At 39.9% G+C, this 19,603-nt stretch overlaps 2 protein-coding genes across 5 annotated transcripts; one reads left to right on the forward strand and one right to left on the reverse strand.

Annotated features, from left to right (window-relative positions):
- Positions 1-7,402: 7,402 nt before the first annotated feature.
- Positions 7,403-10,447, reverse strand: LOC130993202 (probable metal-nicotianamine transporter YSL7). 4 transcript variants are annotated; one of them, XM_057918001.1, is made up of 6 exons: positions 9,819-10,447; positions 9,397-9,560; positions 9,212-9,309; positions 8,991-9,125; positions 8,718-8,907; positions 7,404-8,653 (listed from the first exon to the last, which is right to left on the reverse strand). In XM_057918001.1, exons 1-6 carry the CDS (start codon positions 10,177-10,179, stop codon positions 7,550-7,552), a joined length of 2,052 nt encoding a protein of 683 aa, XP_057773984.1. In that variant the 5' UTR covers positions 10,180-10,447; the 3' UTR covers positions 7,404-7,549. The 4 variants fall into 4 exon arrangements, with proteins under 4 accessions (XP_057773988.1, XP_057773984.1, XP_057773987.1 ...); XM_057918004.1 differs by having other exon boundaries at positions 7,408-8,653; positions 9,204-9,309; positions 9,819-9,958; XM_057918005.1 differs by lacking the exons at positions 9,212-9,309; positions 9,397-9,560; positions 9,819-10,447 and having other exon boundaries at positions 7,403-8,653; positions 8,718-8,869; positions 8,991-9,119.
- A 5,033-nt stretch (positions 10,448-15,480) lies between these two features.
- On the forward strand, positions 15,481-18,658 carry LOC130993203 (probable metal-nicotianamine transporter YSL7). Its single transcript, XM_057918007.1, has 5 exons — positions 15,481-15,988; positions 16,333-16,496; positions 16,572-16,669; positions 16,734-16,868; positions 16,960-18,658. Exons 1-5 carry the CDS (start codon positions 15,571-15,573, stop codon positions 18,248-18,250), a joined length of 2,106 nt encoding a protein of 701 aa, XP_057773990.1. The 5' UTR covers positions 15,481-15,570; the 3' UTR covers positions 18,251-18,658.
- The last annotated feature ends 945 nt before the right edge of the window (positions 18,659-19,603 follow it).

A 19,603-nucleotide genomic window follows, 5' to 3' on the forward strand; every position in this document is an offset into this window, starting at 1 on the left:
AATAATCGGGCCAACATGTTCATAACAGAGTATTGCACATGTCACCAGAGGGGGGAGTAGGGTGTATACCCGTAGTCCCCAATTTTCAAATTCAAAAATGACTTCTCAACAAGTAAAGGGAAAAACAGAGGGATCACGCTCCAGCAGAGCAGAGGGAAGCGCTCGTAAACAGCGAAAGTTGGTTGCGCCATCCGGGCCTTCCATGCTCCGCGCAGAAGGAGGGAAGCGCTCGTAAGCTGCGAAAGTTGGTTGTGCCATCCGGGCCTTCCATGCTTCGCGCAGAGGGAGGGATACTATTTAATCGTAAGCCGCGAAAGTTGGTCGTGCCATCCGGGCCTTCCATGCTCCGCGCAGAGGTGGCACTTAATCGTAAGCCGCGAAAGTTGGTTACACCCCCCAGGTCCTCCATGCTCCGCGCAGAGGTTGTCCTTAACCGTAAGTCACGAAAGTTGGTCACACCCCCCGGGTTTTCCACGCTCCGTGCAGGGTGTTCTTTCAATCGTAAGCCGCGAAAGTTGGTCGTGCCATCCGGGCCTTCCATGCTCCGCGCAGAGGTGGCACATAATCGTAAGCCGCGAAAGTTGGCTACACCCCCCGGGTCCTCCATGCTCCGCGCAGAGGTTGTCCTTAACCGTAAGTCACGAAAGCTGGTCACACCCCCCGGGTTTTCCACGCTCCGTGCAGGGTGTTCTTTCAATCGTAAGCCGCGAAAGTTGGTCGTGCCATCCGGGCCTTCCATGCTCCGCGCAGAGGTGGCACATAATCGTAAGCCGCGAAAGTTGGTTACACCCCCCGGGTCCTCCATGCTCCGCGCAGAGGTTGTCCTTAACCGTAAGTCACGAAAGCTGGTCGCACCCCCCGGGTTTTCCATGCTCCGTGCAGGGTGTTCTTTCAATCGTAAGCCGCGAAAGTTGGTCGTGCCATCCGGGCCTTCCATGCTCCGCGCAGAGGTTGCACATAATCGTAAGCCACGAAAGTTGGTTGCACCCCTCCTGGGTCCTCCATGCTCCGTGCAGAGGTTGCACTTAACCGTAAGCCACGGAAGTTGGTCGCACCCCCCGGGTTTTCCATGCTCCGTGCAGGGGGTTACTATTTAATCGTAAGCCGTGAAAGTTGGTCGTGCCACCCGGGCCTTCCATGCTCCACGCAGAGGGTTACTATTTAATCGTAAGCCGTGAAAGTTGGTCGTGCCACTCGGGCCTTCCATGCTCCACGCAGAGGGTTACTATTTAATCATAAGCCGTGAAAGTTGGTCGTGCCACCCGGGCCTTCCATGCTCCACGCAGAGGGTTACTATTTAATCGTAAGCCGCGAAAGTTGGTTGCACCCCCCGGGTCTTCCATGCTCCGCGCAGAGTGCTCAAGCTTGGATGGGAAGCAGCTTGGATGGGAAGCAGCGTGGATGGGAAGCAGCTTGGATGGGAAGCACGAAATCGCTAACAAAGAAATTAACCAAATCCTCGTCAGAGGAGGCGGTAAAATCCTTTCCAGAGGAATCAACCAAATCCTCGGCAGAGGAGGCGGTAAAATCCTTTCCAGAAGAACCAACCAAATCCTCGTCAGAGGAGGCGGTAAAATCTTTTCCAGAAGAATCAACCAAATCCTCGTCAGAGGAGGCGGTGAAATCATTTCCAGAGGAATCAACCAAATCCTCGCCAGAGGAGGCGGTGAAATCCCTTCCGGGGGAAATCAACCAAATCCTCGTCAGAGGAGGCGGTGAAATCCTTTCCAGAAGAGTCAACCGAAGTTCCTGCCAGAAGAATCAACAGAACCCCCACAGCGGAAATCAGAGAAATCTCGAAGGAGAAAATCAAAGAAACACTGACAACAAGCATGATGAGCCAAACCAAGCCAAGCACAGATTCAACATGAACGTGAAAGCAACAAAAACAACACAAGTAATGAAAGGGAAAAAGCAATACAAGCAGGGAAGAAATTTCATATAAACAGGCCGAGAAGGTGTAGTTGCATATCAAAAACGGGAGGTAAATGTTAAGTTCATACAGACCAAAAAATTACAAAAATTTTATTAACTCAGGCAGGAGGAACGGAAGCATCTCTATCAATGACAGAAGGGGCAGGAGCAGAGGCAGATGAAACCGGGGGAGGAACACCACTCGTAGAGACTTGGCCAGAAACGGCTCCCTCTGCGAACACGGGCAACATGCCAGCTTCCTTCACCGCGGGAAGACGGACCCCCAAGTCCACCAACTTCACAGCTTCTTGTACAAACGTTTTTTCATCTCGATACAGGGAAAAAAGTTGATCCATCGCAGAGGAGGAGGAAGCGGAATCTTCAGAAATGGAGGCCGCCAAATCAGAGGGCAGAGGAGGCACCACACCATACTGGGAAAAACTCCGGGTACTTTTGTTGGTGGGATCCCGCAGCCGGTTCACAAAGCCCGCCAGGGAAGCAGAGACAACAGGCGCATACAATGGAGCGGAGGGCACTGAAGCAGACCCAACCCCAAAGGCGAAATAGGGAATGGCCCTCTCCAGCACTGGATACCACCATTCTGGTTTCTTCGGGGAATTCGCAGGGATCCCCATCAGCCTATTTATTTCCTCATCATTGAGGTTATCCATCAGGGCATGCAAATCCAGGGTAGCGAGCTGCTCCGAGGTCGCCCCTGCCATTTCTAACGCCTTGGAGGCGGACTGCTGTATCACATAGGCAAAGAGGGGTCCGAAATCCTCCAGGTATTCTTGAGTCCGCTTGAAGGCTGCCAGGGTGCCTTCCAGCATCAATCCCAGAAAGTGTTGACCCTGCAGAGACAAGAAATACTCCATGCGTTGATCTCGCGCCCCCAGGACGTAGGCACGATTCTGCGCTTCCACGAGCGTTTTCTTCCAATCACGCCGAGTCGCCTTGTAGGCTTCCTCATATCCAGCCTTGAACCTAGCCAGGTTCTCATGACTTTCCTTGGTTACCCTTGTTAGTTCAGAAACCAGGGAAGACTTCTCCACATCTGCTTGGGCCAGCTGAGCCTTCAACTCAGCTATCTCTGCTTCAGCCTCACTCAGACGTTCCACCACTCCAGCGACATCATCATCACGCTTGGCGATGTCCGCTTGCTCCTTCTCTCTTTCTTTTTCTGACATATCATAGTCATGAATACACTTAACAGCTCCCCACATCCGAGCCTCCACCTGCAAGAAGACAAAAAGGATTCCGACAGAACAATAAAGAGGTTAGTAATTTCGTTTTTACTATGATAAAAGGTATAAAAAGTAAGGTACCTGAAGAGCCAACTGGCACAACTGAGTAACTAAAACCCCCCGGGTTAGCTTCTCCACTTTCTCCTGGTCCTTGGAATGGACACGAGCTATCAAGGCATCGACTAACGCCTGCCCCGACAGACTCGAAATCGGCCCAGGAACAACATCCTCTGGTTCTTCGGTAGAGGCCACAGCTTTGCCCTTGCCTTTTCCACCTGCAGAGGGGAGGGTCTTTAATCCACCGGCATGCTTCTTCGCTGGTTCCTTACCCTTTCCCCCGGTGGAAGGGAGGACCTTCGAACCACCAGTGGACTTCTTCGCTGGCTCCTTAGACTGACCGGCCTTCTTCAGGCCTTCTTGTTTCTCCTTCTCCCCCACGGAGATCAGGGAACCCCTCTTCCTTTTCTTTGAAAGTTCAGCCAGGGTGACACCGGGGACCGAGTCAGGTGAAGGAACTTCATCAGTAATATCCACAATCTGGATATCCCTTTCACAGGTGCCAGAAGCACCATCAGTACTGGGACGCATGCTCCTATGAACAAGGGCGCCTGCATCAACCTCTTCTACATCAAAGGGGGGGGGGAGGCTTTCACATTCCCCTCTGGGACTTCTACCGCAGGAGGGAGGACGACCAGCTCGGCCCCAATTGGCTGTTCTGAGGGGCCTGTCCCAGAAGCAGAACCCCTGGAGCCATGCTCCCCACTGGGAACAGGAGAAGCAACAGCGGGCAGATTGTCCCCACATTTCTTTCTCCAAGACATGTCTGCAATTTAAAACGCTACATCATTAGCATCCGGGTAACAAAAGTTAATATATTTTTCTAATTTATATTTTTTACCTATCGATTTCTTTGGATATAGGGGAAATAGATCATTGTATGCCAGTGCCGAATTGTTCTCAACAAGATATTTACAGTCTAAGGGCTGGGCCTCGTTCATAGCATTAAGATGAGCTATAATACTCAGATCACGGGTTGAAGGGGCATCGGAAGAGGCTGGTTTATAAGTAGTGCGAGGGTTATGCCACTCCAGCTCCGAAACGTGATACTCGCGCCAAGTGCCGAAGAGGGTGCGCACATAACAGTAATGGCTCAGAAAGCCCTTATCAAGGGAATTTAGAGAGGAAAGAAAGGTAGTAGGATATTTGGGAAGACCGGCAAAACTATACAGGGGACTGCCCTGCATGCGAAGAGATTGGGTTTGACAGAATAGTTTGGCGGTATCCCCAACACCGTGAGCCCGACATAAAATATGGAAGGCGTATAACCTTCGGATAGCAGAGGGGGTGACTTGAAAGAAAGGGATGCGAAAATGATTACAAACATCAACCAGAAGGGTAGGAGGAGGGAGCCTTAGGCCAGCATCTATTTGGGCTTTCCAGATGACTATCACCTTGGGATGGCGAAGGCTTTCGGGGGGTGTTGAATCTTTAGAGAAGGCTTCGAATTTTAAACCTTCGGGGTGTCGGCATTTACTCTTCAGTTTCTCCACCGCTGCGACATCAAGACGGGATTCAGGAACACGCTTGGGAGGCTGGGGTGTCTTTCTGGTTCTCTTTTTAGATGGAGAGGGACTCGGAGTAGCTTGGGAATTGTGAGAGAAAGAGGAGGAAGGAAGGTTTTCGAGTTCCTGGGGTTGGGGAGAAGAAGATAAAGAATTTTGAGGAGAAGGCGAGCGCGAGGGTTGGGGAGCGGAAGTAGAGGCCATTGTCGGAAAATTTCAAATCCTAGGGTTTCTAAACACACTCAATCAGAGCACCAACAAATTTCGAAACTACTTGTACCAAGCACAAAAACTGCAGGAGAAGAAGATGCGCGAATTACCTAGGCCGGAGAAAGATTGATGATAAAACCTGGAGCGGAAGGACTGCAAGAGAATACGCCGGAACAAGAAGGGAATCGCCGGAAAATACAGGAAAAGGGGTTCGGAAACTTGGAGAAGAAGAATAGTGAAAAATGGGAGTTCGAATCGACTAAGTAAAAATACACGCGGGCAACTACCAACATGCGGGATGAACGACACGTGGCATACGGAAATAAATCGACGGCTAAAAATCCCTACGGAAAGGCGAAAAGACGCAAAGGCTAAAAGGTAACCTCGGGGTACGGGAAAAAGCACTGTAGATCGGGCAGGCATTTAGTGCAAGTGACGTCATCCATGCGGGCGAATCCTCTGACTAGTTGCACTATTCCAGAAGTGAACTAGCCAGACCAGGGGGGGGAGTGGCAAAAACACCAGAGAGCAACTTACAGGACTTACCTTTATTTTCGTAAAATATTAGAGTGTTTATATCTTCATGACTTGCAGGGATCAGGGAAAACATCATAGCACCAGCTTTAACAATACTACAATGGTTGAACACGAAGAATACCCGGTTCAACCAGACTAGAGGGGGGAGTGGTTGATGAGGAGTAATATGTGCAGAGTAGGGAAAGAATACAAATCAGAGGAATCGACCCCACTGGCGGGACGAATATGGCAGAAGAGATACACTCACCAAAGAAGTCACCATCATCAGAGAAGTCATCCCCATCAGAGAAGTCACCATCGTCAGAGAAGTCCTCCACGTCAGAGAAGTCATCCATGTCAGAGAAGTCCTCCACGCCAGAGAAGTCATCCACGTCAGAGAAGTCCTTCATGCCAGAGAAGTCATCCGTGTCAGAGAAGTCCTCCACGCCAGAGAAGTCATCCACGTCAGAGAAGTCCTTCATGCCAGAGAAGTCATCCGTGCCAGAGAGATCGCCTCTTTCAGAAGGATCGCCAAAGACGCGGAGGATTTTCCCGCGTGAAGATGAAATTCCTGATATACCCTTCAATCACGTCAAACGCATGCACTAGCATCGATTTTACCTTTTTACCCTCAATTGTAATCTATAAATAGGCCTCGTGCTCGTGTATTACATTTTTTACGCTATCATTTGCTCTCGAATACTACAGTTATATTTTGCTCTCAATTCTCCGATTGTTACTTCATCCTTTCCGATCAACTTTACTAGGTATAGTTTACGCCTTTCATTCCGTAGTTTAGGTGTTGGTTTCGTTAATCACCAATGATTAAAAATGTAAGTTTCAAAAGTCATGTGCAGAATGAAAAAATGACTAAAGTTCATGTATTTTCATGCAATTAACCCTAAAATTAAATCACCAATTGAGGAATTACACAAAATAAAATTTCACATAAAATTATAACCATCATATCTAAGATAATCATGAGAATAATTCTGCAGATAATATTTCAGAGATTCTTTTTAAGGAGTCAAGTTGTTTTTACCCATTAGAGTATTAATTGTTTCCACTTCTTTTCTCATGTGTGATCATCATCGTTTGAAGTTGAAGTTCTGCAATGTGTTAATTAGGAATAGATGAATGTTGTGACACATTGACTTTTTCTTTTCTTTTTCTTTTTTTTGCTTTTGCATTGTCTCTAATAGCCGGTCGAATAATTATTGAAGCTTCACTAACACGATTTTTTAAGGTGAAGTCATTTGGATCCTAAATTTCATCATAATTCTAGATTTTTTTGAGTTGCCACGATTATCTTCAACACCAAAATCATCATCGTACTCAACTGCACGAATATGATGACGCACAACGCCCAATTTCAATTTCCACTTAGAATAATGACGCATGACTTTTTTTTTTAATGGCGAGTAAACTTAATTTTGCCATAAAAATTTTGAACTTCATTCATAAATAAGGATATTTTAATATTTTTTATATAATTTATAATTTTAAAAATAATAAAATATATCGTGTTTGTGCATTGCATCGGAGGAGGTAGTAGTACTTACGATGACTTATATCAAAATCATAAATAATGTTGAAATTTCCTATTCAAAAGTTGTCCTACTCTACCTCTAACATACTAGTGGAAATTAAAATTCAAACATACCACTAAGAGCACTCCCAACAGATCACCTAAATGCATCACTAACTCTAAATTTAGGCTAAAACAATTGAAAATGAGATAAAAAAAATGCATCCAGCAGATCCCCTAAATTGGATGGGGCCCACAAAAAATTTTACACCTACCTAAATTCAATCTTAAATTTACACTCACCCTAAATTTATTTTAAGCTTATAATTAGTAGGGCCCACACATAATTATTGTTTTTATGTAGAAAATAGGAAATCTGGTGTATGCATTTATAAAATTGAGATTCTAAAATTAAATAGGGAAGCTTTAGGGAGGAATATAGGAGCATAATTTTAGGATTTCTGCTGGGAGTGCTCTAAAGTCCTATCTATATATCTTTTAGGCGACTAATTCCTATCTATATTATATACACATCCGAAATGAATTAGACCTGAATATTATGATATCATATTAAATCAGCCGCCTAATATATAATCAACACGCTTGTTAGCTTCGGCGCCCAAAAACTTCATGCAGATGGGCGGACTCACTCCGGCCAGAGCCAATATCGCGGCCGGAATCCCCCAGAGAGAGTCACCGCAGATGAGCCCGGACGCGACGGCGGGCGAGAGCTCGGACGCGTGCTTCCTGTTGTTCATCTGCCAGACGAACAAAATCAAGCTCCCAACACACATGTCAATGGCGAAGTAGCCTCCAAGATAGAAAGGAATGGCCATGCACATAGGGCTCGGGATAAGCCTATAGATCCTATACTTGGTCTCCCACTTCCTGAGCATCGCGATGAGCACATTGATGAGCACCGCGGCCACGAAGCACACGATGGCCATCTTCAAGCAGTTCTTGGGGAGCGAGGAGAAGCCCTCCACTCCCAAGAGCGCAATGCCGCGGTACATCAAGGCGTAGGGGGCCGGGTACGTGCCCTCCGGGTCCCCTACGTTGTAGGCCTTGTAGAAGAACCAGAAGACCAGAGGAGACAGAATGCACCCCATAGCCGTGCCCAGCACTTGGCTGATGAACATGGAGCGAGGGGAGGACAGAGTCAGGTACCCTGTCTTGAAATCCTGCATCAGGTCGGAGGCCGTCGACACGATGCTCATCATCACGCCGCATGAGGCCAGCCCTGCAACAACTCCGCCCTTCTCTAGCCCCACCCACGAGCTGAACACCAGGATTGCTAGCTTGCCGTAGTTGGAGGCCAGGGACCAGTCCGTGAGGCCGCAGCCGTAGGCGTTGCAGAAGGCGAGGACCGGAGCTATGATGTAGGCTACTAGGACTTGGTACCATTCCAGCTGAGGGAAGATATGCGGCACCACAAAAGTTGAGATGAGAGCCAGCACGAGGTAGCCGCCTACGGCTACCGTGTTGGGGATTTGGTCCTTCAAGAAGTAGTCGGTTCGTCTCCTCTCGTTGTAGTCTTCTACCAAGGCCCCTTCTTCTCTCTCATTCACACCGTTGCTCCTCCGCACCAGCTGCTCTAAGAAGCTCTTCAGCGTCAGAATAGCCATGTACACCACTTGGAACAGGCCGTCGCCTAAAATCATTGCAATAGCAAGAAAAACCTGCAGAATTCAATTAGATTGATCATTTATTGTAAGAAAATGAGTGAATGATTGAATCGATTACCCTGTATCCTTGGATGCCATGAAGGCTGCTTCCCGGTATGTCTGCACTGTACCAATGGCCTTTCTTGGACTCGATCACAGGCCACATAATGCCCCAAGAAAGGATGGCTCCGATCAACAATGATATGTTAACCATGTAAGGACATATCATCCCTACACCCACGTACGTAGAAGAGAAATCAAAATAGAATCTGCATTGCCACCAAAATTACACCTGCAATCAGAACACATAATTTTGTTTTTCAACAAATATACAATCAATTAATCAACAAACCTGCGGTTGTAGGCTTGGAGACCGAATGTGGGGAAGCTGCTAAAACCACAGCCGTCAGCAGCCGCGAAGAACCACTGGAAGAAAGCCCACAAAAAGCTACCAACAAAGGATTTGAAAAGAACCCACACTTGTTTCCTGCATTCCATCAAACAGTTTGTACTCAACAATCAAATTAACAAAATCGGTCGCTGTGTTAATTAGAGGCATATATACATATATACTTGGCTAGCTTGGCTCCTTTGGGAGTGTGGAAGCTGTTGATAAGGTAGGCTGTGGCAGTCCCACTTGGATATGTCAATTTGTACTTCAAGATCATCATCTAATTTGAAATTCAGTAGCAGTTGATATTATAACAAGATTTTTTCTAAGATGATGTATGATAGTAAGAGAGCAGAGGAGAACAGACCCTTCTTAGCGGCACGATTGAGAATAGGCCGACAAAGCTCACAACAAAAACGAAACCAATCATCCATCCAAGAGAGAGTTGCTTCACGTTGATTGGAGTATTTCCTGTTTCAGATTGAGATGCTGTTATTGGACTCATCCCCAATAGATAACTTGCTGTCCCACCTGCAAAATTCAAATTATTTGATCCATCAAAGCCTAATTCAGTGATCACCATCTGAGACAATCGGAAAAAAGAAATTATATATGTGATAGGTTCAATTTGACAAAACCGGAAACTGCATTTCAAATCAACAAGCGACCATGTATGAACCCTAGATCCATTATATCAAAATTGATTATATAATTGTAACTCTCTCTCTGTATATATATATATATATATATATATATAAATAGAGAGAGAGTGAGAGAGAGAAGATGTACTGCTAAAAGCAATGCCGGAAGAGGCGACAACGCAAGTCTGTATGACAGTATTCTCCTGCCTGGTGAAGGGCTGCTTGAGAAGCCCACACTTTTGGATCATAACGGTCCACGCCTTGACGGCGGCGAAACCCAGAAGCCCCGCCGCGACGTTCAAGGACGGAATAACACCGGTGGAGAGATTGAGCTTGCAGACTATGACATTGAACACAATGCTCAAAAGGAGACTGGTGATCATCGCTCTGAAGGTGATCTGGTTCTGCCACGGCGGCACCGCCATCTCCTCGAAAGCCCTCTCCATGGCAGCCTGATCATCCCCGCCGCCCTCAGCGGCTTCCACCTCACTCTCCTTTTCTTTCCTCATCTTGTCCCAACTCACTACTACAGATCAAGGTGTTTTACTTTTTCTGTTGAGCAGACACACACACAAACACATACAGAGAGAGAGAGAATGAAATGAATGTTGGTGCATGAGCATTAGGGGATCTCCACTCACCCCCCGAAATTGTTGTGCTTCCATTTTTTGACACATTTTTCTGTTTGATTATTCTTTTTAACTCAAATGTATAGTGTTAATATTTTATCACCAACTAAGCATCATATTTTAAGTATAAAATCAGTTGCAAAAGATATACTACTATATACAAATAAAATAGCTTCTACTTTGAAAAAATAGCATGTAATTAAACACAAGTCGTTATACAGATTTTGAAATTAAACAGATCACACTATGGATTTCGAGATCATATATACAGTTGGTACTCAGTGTAATTACGTGAGTAATTGGATTCATCTAATTTAAAATGCCTTCAAATAAAACTTTACTAATTAAGTAGAACTTATAACCTTTGCTCTTTTAAGATTAACTAGCATTTGCACCCCGTGCAATGCACGAGAAATATTTTTATATTTCTAAATTTATATAAAATTGATAACAACTCAATATCATATTTATACATATAATAAAAAAATTAACTTTAACTAATTAAATATGTTTTATTTGAATATTGAAAAATAAAAAAAATAAAACAGAATCCACAATAATAAAAAATTGATATTATGTAAATAAAAAAAATAAGTTAAAAAATTAAAAATATAAACAATTAAAAATAATTATTCAAAAAAAGATGAGGGAAAGATAATTTTTTAAAATTTTAATCTTTAAATAAATATAAACTTTATATTTTAAATAAAATATATCAAATTAAAGCTCTTATCGCAATCTTTAATTTGATATGCATATTAAATAAGTATTTTATAATTAAACGAATTTCAAAATTTTAGAAAGAATAAAACAAAGAAATAAGAAGATAAAGAAAAATAAAATAAAAACCTTTTTATAGATTCTAGAATTTAAATAAATTGTTCCCAAGGGGACACCAAGCGGTGCGACCTCCTGTGTGTGAACAGTGAGGTCTCGGGTTCAAACCACACTTCTCCCCCTCTCCAACTCTCCCAAGTCAAAAAAGAATCGTAAATAAACGTTTGTTAGAAATGTGTGAGTTAGTGGACTTAAATATATTATAATATTTTGTTTTAAATGCTTTATATAGTGAGAGATAGTGGAGTTGTGAATGGATAATTTAATTCCTAACCTTCATATTAAATATATTTTCAAAATTGTCAATGAAATTAATTTCAAATTGATTTGAAATCAATTAATTGAAATTGAAAGTTGTTGTTTTAATATAGTATAGATTTTCACCCCGTGCAATGAATGAAAAAATATTTTTAAATTTTGTAATTATATAAAATTATAATACTAAGTCAATTATCATACTTATAAATATAATAATAATAATAATAATAATAATAATAATAATAATAATAATAATAATAATAATAATAATAATAATAATAATAATTTTAACTGAATATATTTAAATTTAATATTAATAAAATTAAAAATTAAAAAATAATTTACAATTATAAAATTTGATATTATGAATAGTAAAAAAAGTTTAAAAAATAAAAAACTAATGAAAAATGAATTAAAGAATAGATTTAATCAAAAAAAAGATGACAGAGGAGAGAAATTTTTAAATTTTTAATATTTAAACCAGTATAATTTTTACATTTTAAATCTTATATTTATATAAACTATATCAAATTAAAGCTCTCGTCGTGATCTTTAATTTGATAGGTATATTGAATATTTTATAATTAATCGAATTTCATAATTTTAGAAATAAATAAAACAAAAAAAATAAGAAGTTAAAGAAAAGAAAATGAAAAGAATAAATAGAGTTTATAAATAAATCTTCAATTTTATCATAACTACAAAATCGCCATTCAATTATCAAATTGATTTGAAATCAATTTGAAATTAAGAACTCTCTTTTTAATATAGTATAGATATAGATTTGTGAGGTCACTACATCTTATTTGATTTTGACGGTGTATATTTGTAGATTTCAAAATAGAAAAGTGATTAAATATTGATGATCTACTCTAATTTATATTTATAATGTTAATAAAACTTTATTAATAACATTTAAGTGAAGCTTATGTGAATCAAGTGCTATTATGAATCACCTTTTGTCGCAAAACTAGTTTCTTTTATTTTGGGAAAAGTTAAATTTGTTTGAATAATTCTCTGAATGTTAGTTATTGATTAAATTTCATGATGGTATAAGTCTTATTCGCATTCTCACTTTCAAAGTCATCAATGAAGTTTGTTAGTGAATCGAATATTCGGCTTTACAATATTCTGGTAATTGAGCTTGTTTTCGTTCAAGTATAAGGTAAATTCCAAATATATCATCACTATAAGCAACAGACGTTACTAACTTACAGCAGCGGATAATGTCCCTTGTCTTGTACTAATGTTAATGTGCGATTTATAAATCTTATCATCATTGCTAAAAATCAAGTTACTAGCTGTTAACCGAATTAAGAATAATAATGAATGGTGTTGCTATTGAGGTAAGTTTCGAGAAAATATTAAAGTAAATTTATCTTGAAGTTAAATCGGATTATTAATGATTTGATTGACGCGTAGGGATTATATGAGAATTATGATTCTATTCTTGCAATTGATATGTCTTAGAATTGGGAACAGCCATGAACATGACCAATTTTTTTATTTTAAAAAGCATACGTGCGTATATGGATGTAATGATGGTAATGATGGTGTGATTAATAGTTTAAATTAAAGTGTTTAAAACTATAGGATTTAGGTTGTTTGAGTCTATCGTCAGTCATTTAAAATGTCTTTTTCTTCTACTAAAAAATGTATATCCATATTCGCCGACGTGACCTTGCTTTAGTGGCAAAGTTAGACTCTCATTTGAAAGAGATTTTGGGTCCAATCCCGCTTGGCGACGATTTTATGTGGTGATGTATTGTTGTTGTATTATATATTTTCCTACCATTGAGTGGTGTTGAAGTCCCGCCTGCGTGCGAGTTGCATAATTGATTGTATTCAGATACCTCTTCTAACTTCAAAAAAAAAAAATTATACATATTCATATCCCACTTTGATAACCCATATTGCTTTTCTCATACATATATATATAATTAATATTATATATATAAGTAAATAATTGGAGTATTTTATTTTGAACTTTTTATTAGGGATGAGCAAAATCGATTTGAAACCGAATATAATCGAATCGAACAGATTAACTGTAACCTTGAGCGAGTGATGCACCAAAGTGTATCACGAGTGTGTATGTCTTAATTTAACTAGCTTGCTGCCCGCCCTTCCGTACCACAAAAGGGGAGGAAAGGGCGGTCCACAAGCGTACTAAAAGAAAGAGAACTAACAATAACCAACCAGAACTAACTCTAAGTCTTCCTCCGGTAGTGATGGACTATCGGGTGATAGGCCAGAACGATATAGAGTAGTAGAGTAGCTACCCAAAAGTAAGGAAACTCCTAACTCTTAACTCTCCTATTGGATTAAATCTATGAAATATTGACTTAAAAGTCTTAGTTTTCTTGTTGTTCCTTTATCGATTTGATTCGGCTTGAAGCTGTTTTGAATTTAGATCGATTTTAATTTTGGAAAATTCAAAATTTTTTTCAGTCAGTTCAATTTTGTATTTAAAAAAATCGAACGAAATTGAATCGGTTGAATTTCTTTTATTTAATAATTAAATTTTTTATATGTTCTAAAAACTCTAGCTTCTCAATAATACTTCAGGCTTTAGTGCATGTGCCGCACCTCAACTCACATTTCCAAATTTTTATTTGCATTCAATTTAATTTACCATTAAGGGGCCGTTTGATTTGCAGTTTAGGATTGATTAGGATTAAAATTATCTTGAGAAATTAGTGTGGATTTATATTATTTTATGGGTGTTTGATATCATGGCTACTTAATCCTATATTATGTTTGATATTCATAGGATTATGTTGGATTATATTATCTAATACCAAAACTATCCTCACATAATTTTAAAAATATCATGTGTGTCCACCATTACTTGGGCATTTGCATCGATATGCGTGAGGAAGGGTAGCAGAATTTTTATCCAACTTCTCAGTATTAAATTTATCCGAGGGGGGTGGGCGGATTATTAGTATGGGTTAATCCCACAAAATAGCATGGAGAAGTAGGATTAAGTAGGAGTTGACCATATTAACTGCACATGATATCAAACATCACACTAATCTTGTAATCTTTATATAAAAACATTAATTTTTAATTTTACTCTAAGTTGCTTTTAGTTGGGCGAGACGCTGAGTTTTGATTTTATTTTATTTTTATTATGATATTTTTTGGTTATTTTTCATGACAAGTTATAAAATTAAAATATTATATGTCAAAATTTGGTTAAACCAAAGTTTAAGTACGGTACGAATCGAATCGGTTGAAAGGAAAATTTTGGCTTGGATTCGTTGACATTTTAAAACAATTTGAATGATTTGATTTTGAGAATTTGGATCTCTGTTCAATCCAACTGACCGATTGCACACTCCTATTTTTTTATTTTTCTCATGAGATTAGGTAGTTCTCATTCAGTTAAAAGTACATACACGATAAAACTTTCATTTATAATTATATTTAAAATACTTCCTTAGTTTCATTTATATATATTTTTTTTCTTGCGGATATCCTAAATATATAGGCTTTTCTTTATTTAATATTGTTAATTTATATAAAAAAAATCAATGTTCTTATAAATTAATGATCAATATCTATTATTCATATCTTTTTTATTTTGTATCACTGATTCATTATCTATTATCCATATCTTTATTATAAATTAATAGAAAATTTTATTGATACTTAATTATTTTGATTTTATAATTTAAAATATAGAGAGAGAAAACAAAATGTTTTTTTTTTTTTGAGGCGGAGAACAACATGTTTATTGTTACAATGTTTGACTATGTCTTTAGTAGATCAGTCGCAGTGTTTCAATATTTTTACGAACTAAAATTAAGGTCAAATCTGATATCCTTAAAAAAAAAAAAAAAAAAATAATAATAATAATAATAATAATAATAATAATAATAATAATCTGATATAAAAAAATTCACGTGATTTGTGGATCTAATGCGGAAACCCCTTGCAATATGAAAATAAAACATAATGATTTTTAAACTTGAATTTTGAAAGATACATATATAATGTATTTACAAATTTTCTAAATATGAAAAATGAGTATATAGTCAAAATTTATGCTACGTTTTAAAAATAATATCTTTATATTTAATATATTTATCCTTATCTAAAAATATAATAGGAATTTTGAGAATCCTGATGCGTCGGGATTCCTAAAGATTGTTGTTAATAGGAATCCTCATGCGTCCTCCCTCTGTAAAGTATAAATACACACACTATAGCATCCTCATTTTTCCGTGCATGATGAGGGAAGAAGAAGATAACGTGGTGAGGGAAGAGGGAGAGGAAGGCGAGGCGGCGTTGGAGAGGGCTTTTGATGAGACGGAGGTGCCGCCATGGCAGAAGCAGATCACCGTTAGGGCAATGGTCACCAGTTTGATTTTGAGCGTTGTGTTCAATGTGATAGTTTGCAAGTTGAATCTCTCCACCGGTGTGATTCCGTCGTTGAACGTGGCGGCGGGGCTCCTGGGTTACGCCGCCGTCAAAGCGTGGACCGTTTTGATCGAAAAGTGTGGGCTTCTCAAGCAGCCCTTCACCAGGCAGGAGAATACTGTTATACAGACTTGCGTTGTCGCCTCTTCCGGCATTGCTTTTAGCAGTACTCTCTCTCTCTCTCTCTCTTATATATACATATATAGATACGTATACAGTATACTTTTTAATTTGAATTAAATTCTATGTATTATGTAATTATTTGCACAACTTTTTTTGCTAATGTTTGTTCCTATTTCTGTTCATGAATCATGAACATAAGTTTAAGCGCGTTTTTTAGTGTCCACTGTATATTGGCGCGTTGGAACATAATCAATTTCAGTCGCGCTCATGCAATGATTCAAGGGTTCAAACACGAAACATTAGGCCTATTCAAATTTGTTGCCTTTGCTTTTACAAATTGAGGATCACTTGATCACGGTGATTAGTTGGTTTTTGATGTTTGCGTAGGTGGGACAGCAAGCTATCTATTGGGGATGAGTCCATTAACAGCATCTCAAGCTGAAACAGGGAATACTCCAATGAACGTCAAGGCACTCTCTCTTGGATGGATTACTGCTTTCCTTTTTCTTGTCAGCTTCGTTGGCCTATTCTCAATTGTGCCCCTTAGAAGGGTATGTTCTCTTATCATCATCCAAAATTTCCTTATTTTAACTGCTAATTAACATATTTAAATTTTGGTGTTACAGTTGATGATCTTGAAGTACAAATTGACATATCCAAGTGGGACCGCCACAGCCTACCTTATCAACAGCTTCCACACTCCCAAAGGAGCCAAGCTGGCCAAGTATGTTAATTCTCTTCTCTTCTTCTCTTCTCATTCTATGTGATATTGATTTGATGGAATGCAGGAAGCAAGTGTGGGTGCTTTTCAAATCGTTTGTTGGTAGCTTTACATGGGCTTTCTTCCAGTGGTTCTTCACAGCTGCTGATAACTGTGGTTTTAGCAGCTTCCCCACATTTGGCCTCAAAGCCTTCAGCCAAAGGTGACATATATATTATTGAATCTCACTCATGACATAAACAACTGATTGTTTTTGTTAATTAATTACTGGATTTCCTTGCAAATTAATGCAGATTCTACTTTGATTTCTCGGCTACATACGTGGGAGTTGGGATGATATGCCCTTACATGGTTAATGTTTCATTACTGATTGGAGCCATCATCTCTTGGGGCATTATGTGGCCGGCGATTGAGTCCAAGAAAGGCGTCTGGTACAGCGCAGACTTGGCCCCAAGCAGCCTTCATGGCATCCAAGGATACAGAGTTTTTCTTGCGATTGCAACTATACTGGGCGACGGCCTATTCCAAGTGGTGTACATGGTTATACTCACACTCAAGAGCTTCATCCAACAGCACTTGCACAAGAATGGCAACGAGGGAGAAGAAGAAGAAGGGGCTGTAGTGGACTACAACGAGAGCAAGCGATCCGAGTACTTCTTGAAGGACCAAATTCCCAACACAGTAGCCATAGGTGGATACATTGTGCTGGCTCTCATCTCAACATTTGTAGTGCCGCAGATCTTCCCTCAGCTCAAGTGGTACCAGATTCTAGTAGCCTACATAATAGCTCCGGTTCTTGCCTTCTGCAATGCCTATGGGTGCGGCCTCTCGGATTGGTCCTTGGCATCCAACTACGGCAAGATAGCCATCCTGGTGTTCAGCTCGTGGGTGGGGCTAGAGAAGGGCGGAGTTCTGGCAGGGCTGGCCTCATGCGGTGTGATGATGAGCATCGTGTCGACGGCCTCTGATCTGATGCAGGATTTCAAGACAGGGTACCTGACACTATCCTCCCCTCGCTCCATGTTCGTCAGCCAAGCCTGTGGCACTGCTATGGGGTGTGTTGTTTCTCCTCTGGTGTTTTGGTTCTTCTACAAGGCCTACAGCGTAGGAGAGCCGGACGGCTCGTACCCGGCTCCCTACGCCTTGATGTACCGTGGCATTGCGCTCTTGGGAGTGGAGGGCTTCTCCTCGCTTCCCAACAAGTGCTTGCTGCTTGCGGTCATCTGTTTCTCCGCATCTGTGCTCATCAATCTGCTCATCGTAGTGTTGAACAAGTACGAGACCAAATACAGGATATATAGGTTTATCCCGAGCCCTATGTGCATGGCAATTCCTTTCTATCTTGGAGGCTACTTCGCCATTGACATGTGCATAGGCAGCGCGCTTTTGTTGGTCTGGCAATGGAGCAACAAGAAGCAGGCGGAGGAGCTCTCGCCTGCGGTGGCGTCCGGTCTCATCTGCGGTGACTCTCTCTGGGGAGTTCCGGCCGCGATATTGACTCTGGCCGGACTCACCCCGCCGATCTGCATGAAGTTTTTGTCTGCCTCGGCGAACAACCGTGTTGACGCTATGATTGCCGTCTGATTTCGGCGAAGGCCGCGGCTATTGAGCTGGGCCCGACCCGTCACAATTTCCAGGAAAGCAAAGCAGCAATCGTCGTCGGATAGCAAAAACGCAAGATTTTCATTCCAAATCTACCCTGTTTCCAATCTTTCAAAGCGAATTATGGAGAAAAAGGCATTGATTCAAACACCACCTCCATATCTTCGAATTTCATTCAAGCATTGGAATTGGAGGTCTCACAATCTCAACAGTAGAAGTAGCTTCCATAAAGTTAGGGCTTTTTCAAGCAATTTTTATTCTTTATCCTCTTCGAATATTATGTAATCTCTAGTTTTCTTTCTTTTCCAAATCCGTTGTCCCTCCAAATTGGAGAGGAAAGAATGGGGGAGGGATTTTACATTACCATAGCAAACTCTTCGTTTTTGTCAATTCTGATTCTGACCAAAGTCTTTTCCAAAGGATATAAGTGTCATTTTTTCATTTTTAAGTGAGGATATTTATGTAATTGACTATTTTAATCTTGGTGGGGAACTCGTGTACCAAATTTTCTTTAAACTACTTTACATGGAGTAGTATATAATACCAAACACATAAATCTATATACTGTCACGTTGTGCCGCCCACAAATTAATTCAATAGAAATATTTTGATTTATTTAATTTTTTTTAATAAAAAAATAAGATTTAATTATTTAATTGTACCTATTGTTTTTTTGTTTTTTATTTGGTTTTTAATTAAAAATAAATTTTAATTATTTTATTGTATTATTTAATTATACCTTTTTTTAAAATATTGCATGCCTTATTTTTATTTTATTTTTTAATAAAAATAAAAAAGTTAAAAAAGAAATACAGTAAATACTTCATCCACCCTGTAAAATTAATCATAATTTTCCTTTTTTGAAGTGTCGACAAATAATTTTTTTTTTGAGGTGTCCATAAAAATACCGTACAATAAATTACCCAATCTTTCTACTCATAATGTAATTAATTAATAATAATAATATTACTACTTTTATGGTGGAACCTTTCCCCATTGAAAATATACTTAATCAATATTATAAAAATTCATAACATTCCCACTAAAGAACTATTTTAACAAAACAAATGGAGTAAGTTTTTATTTTTATTTTTAAAAAAAAAGTTAAATAAATAAAAAAAATACCCCCTCCGTCCATAAAAAACTTTCTAGAAGGGAGTGGCTCGGATTTTAAGAAAAAATATTGTTGAATGTATTGAGATTAGATAAAAAGTAGTTGAATGTATAAGGAGTTGTGAAAAAGTGTTATAATTAATATTGAGAGTTGTGAAAAATAAGAGAATTATAAATTTTGGGATATAGTGCAAGTAGTATATACTAATTTGTGACTAGCTA

The sequence above is a fragment of the Salvia miltiorrhiza genome, chromosome 7 (genome assembly GCF_028751815.1).
Source record: "Salvia miltiorrhiza cultivar Shanhuang (shh) chromosome 7, IMPLAD_Smil_shh, whole genome shotgun sequence".
Taxonomy (NCBI): domain Eukaryota; kingdom Viridiplantae; phylum Streptophyta; class Magnoliopsida; order Lamiales; family Lamiaceae; genus Salvia; species Salvia miltiorrhiza.

Coding starts and splice junctions, on each gene's coding strand:
- LOC130993202 (XM_057918001.1), bottom strand. CDS start 10,179: ATGAGGAAAGAAAAGGAGAGTGAGGTGGAAGCCGCTGAGGGCGGCGGG. Junction 9,561..9,818: donor TTCCGGCATTGCTTTTAGCA/GTACATCTTCTC, acceptor TGAATTTTGCAG/GTGGGACAGCAAGTTATCTA. Junction 9,126..9,211: donor AAAGGAGCCAAGCTAGCCAA/GTATATATGTAT, acceptor GATGGAATGCAG/GAAACAAGTGTGGGTTCTTT.
- LOC130993203 (XM_057918007.1), top strand. CDS start 15,571: ATGCGTCCTCCCTCTGTAAAGTATAAATACACACACTATAGCATCCTC. Junction 16,497..16,571: donor CAATTGTGCCCCTTAGAAGG/GTATGTTCTCTT, acceptor TTGGTGTTACAG/TTGATGATCTTGAAGTACAA. Junction 16,869..16,959: donor CTCAAAGCCTTCAGCCAAAG/GTGACATATATA, acceptor AAATTAATGCAG/ATTCTACTTTGATTTCTCGG.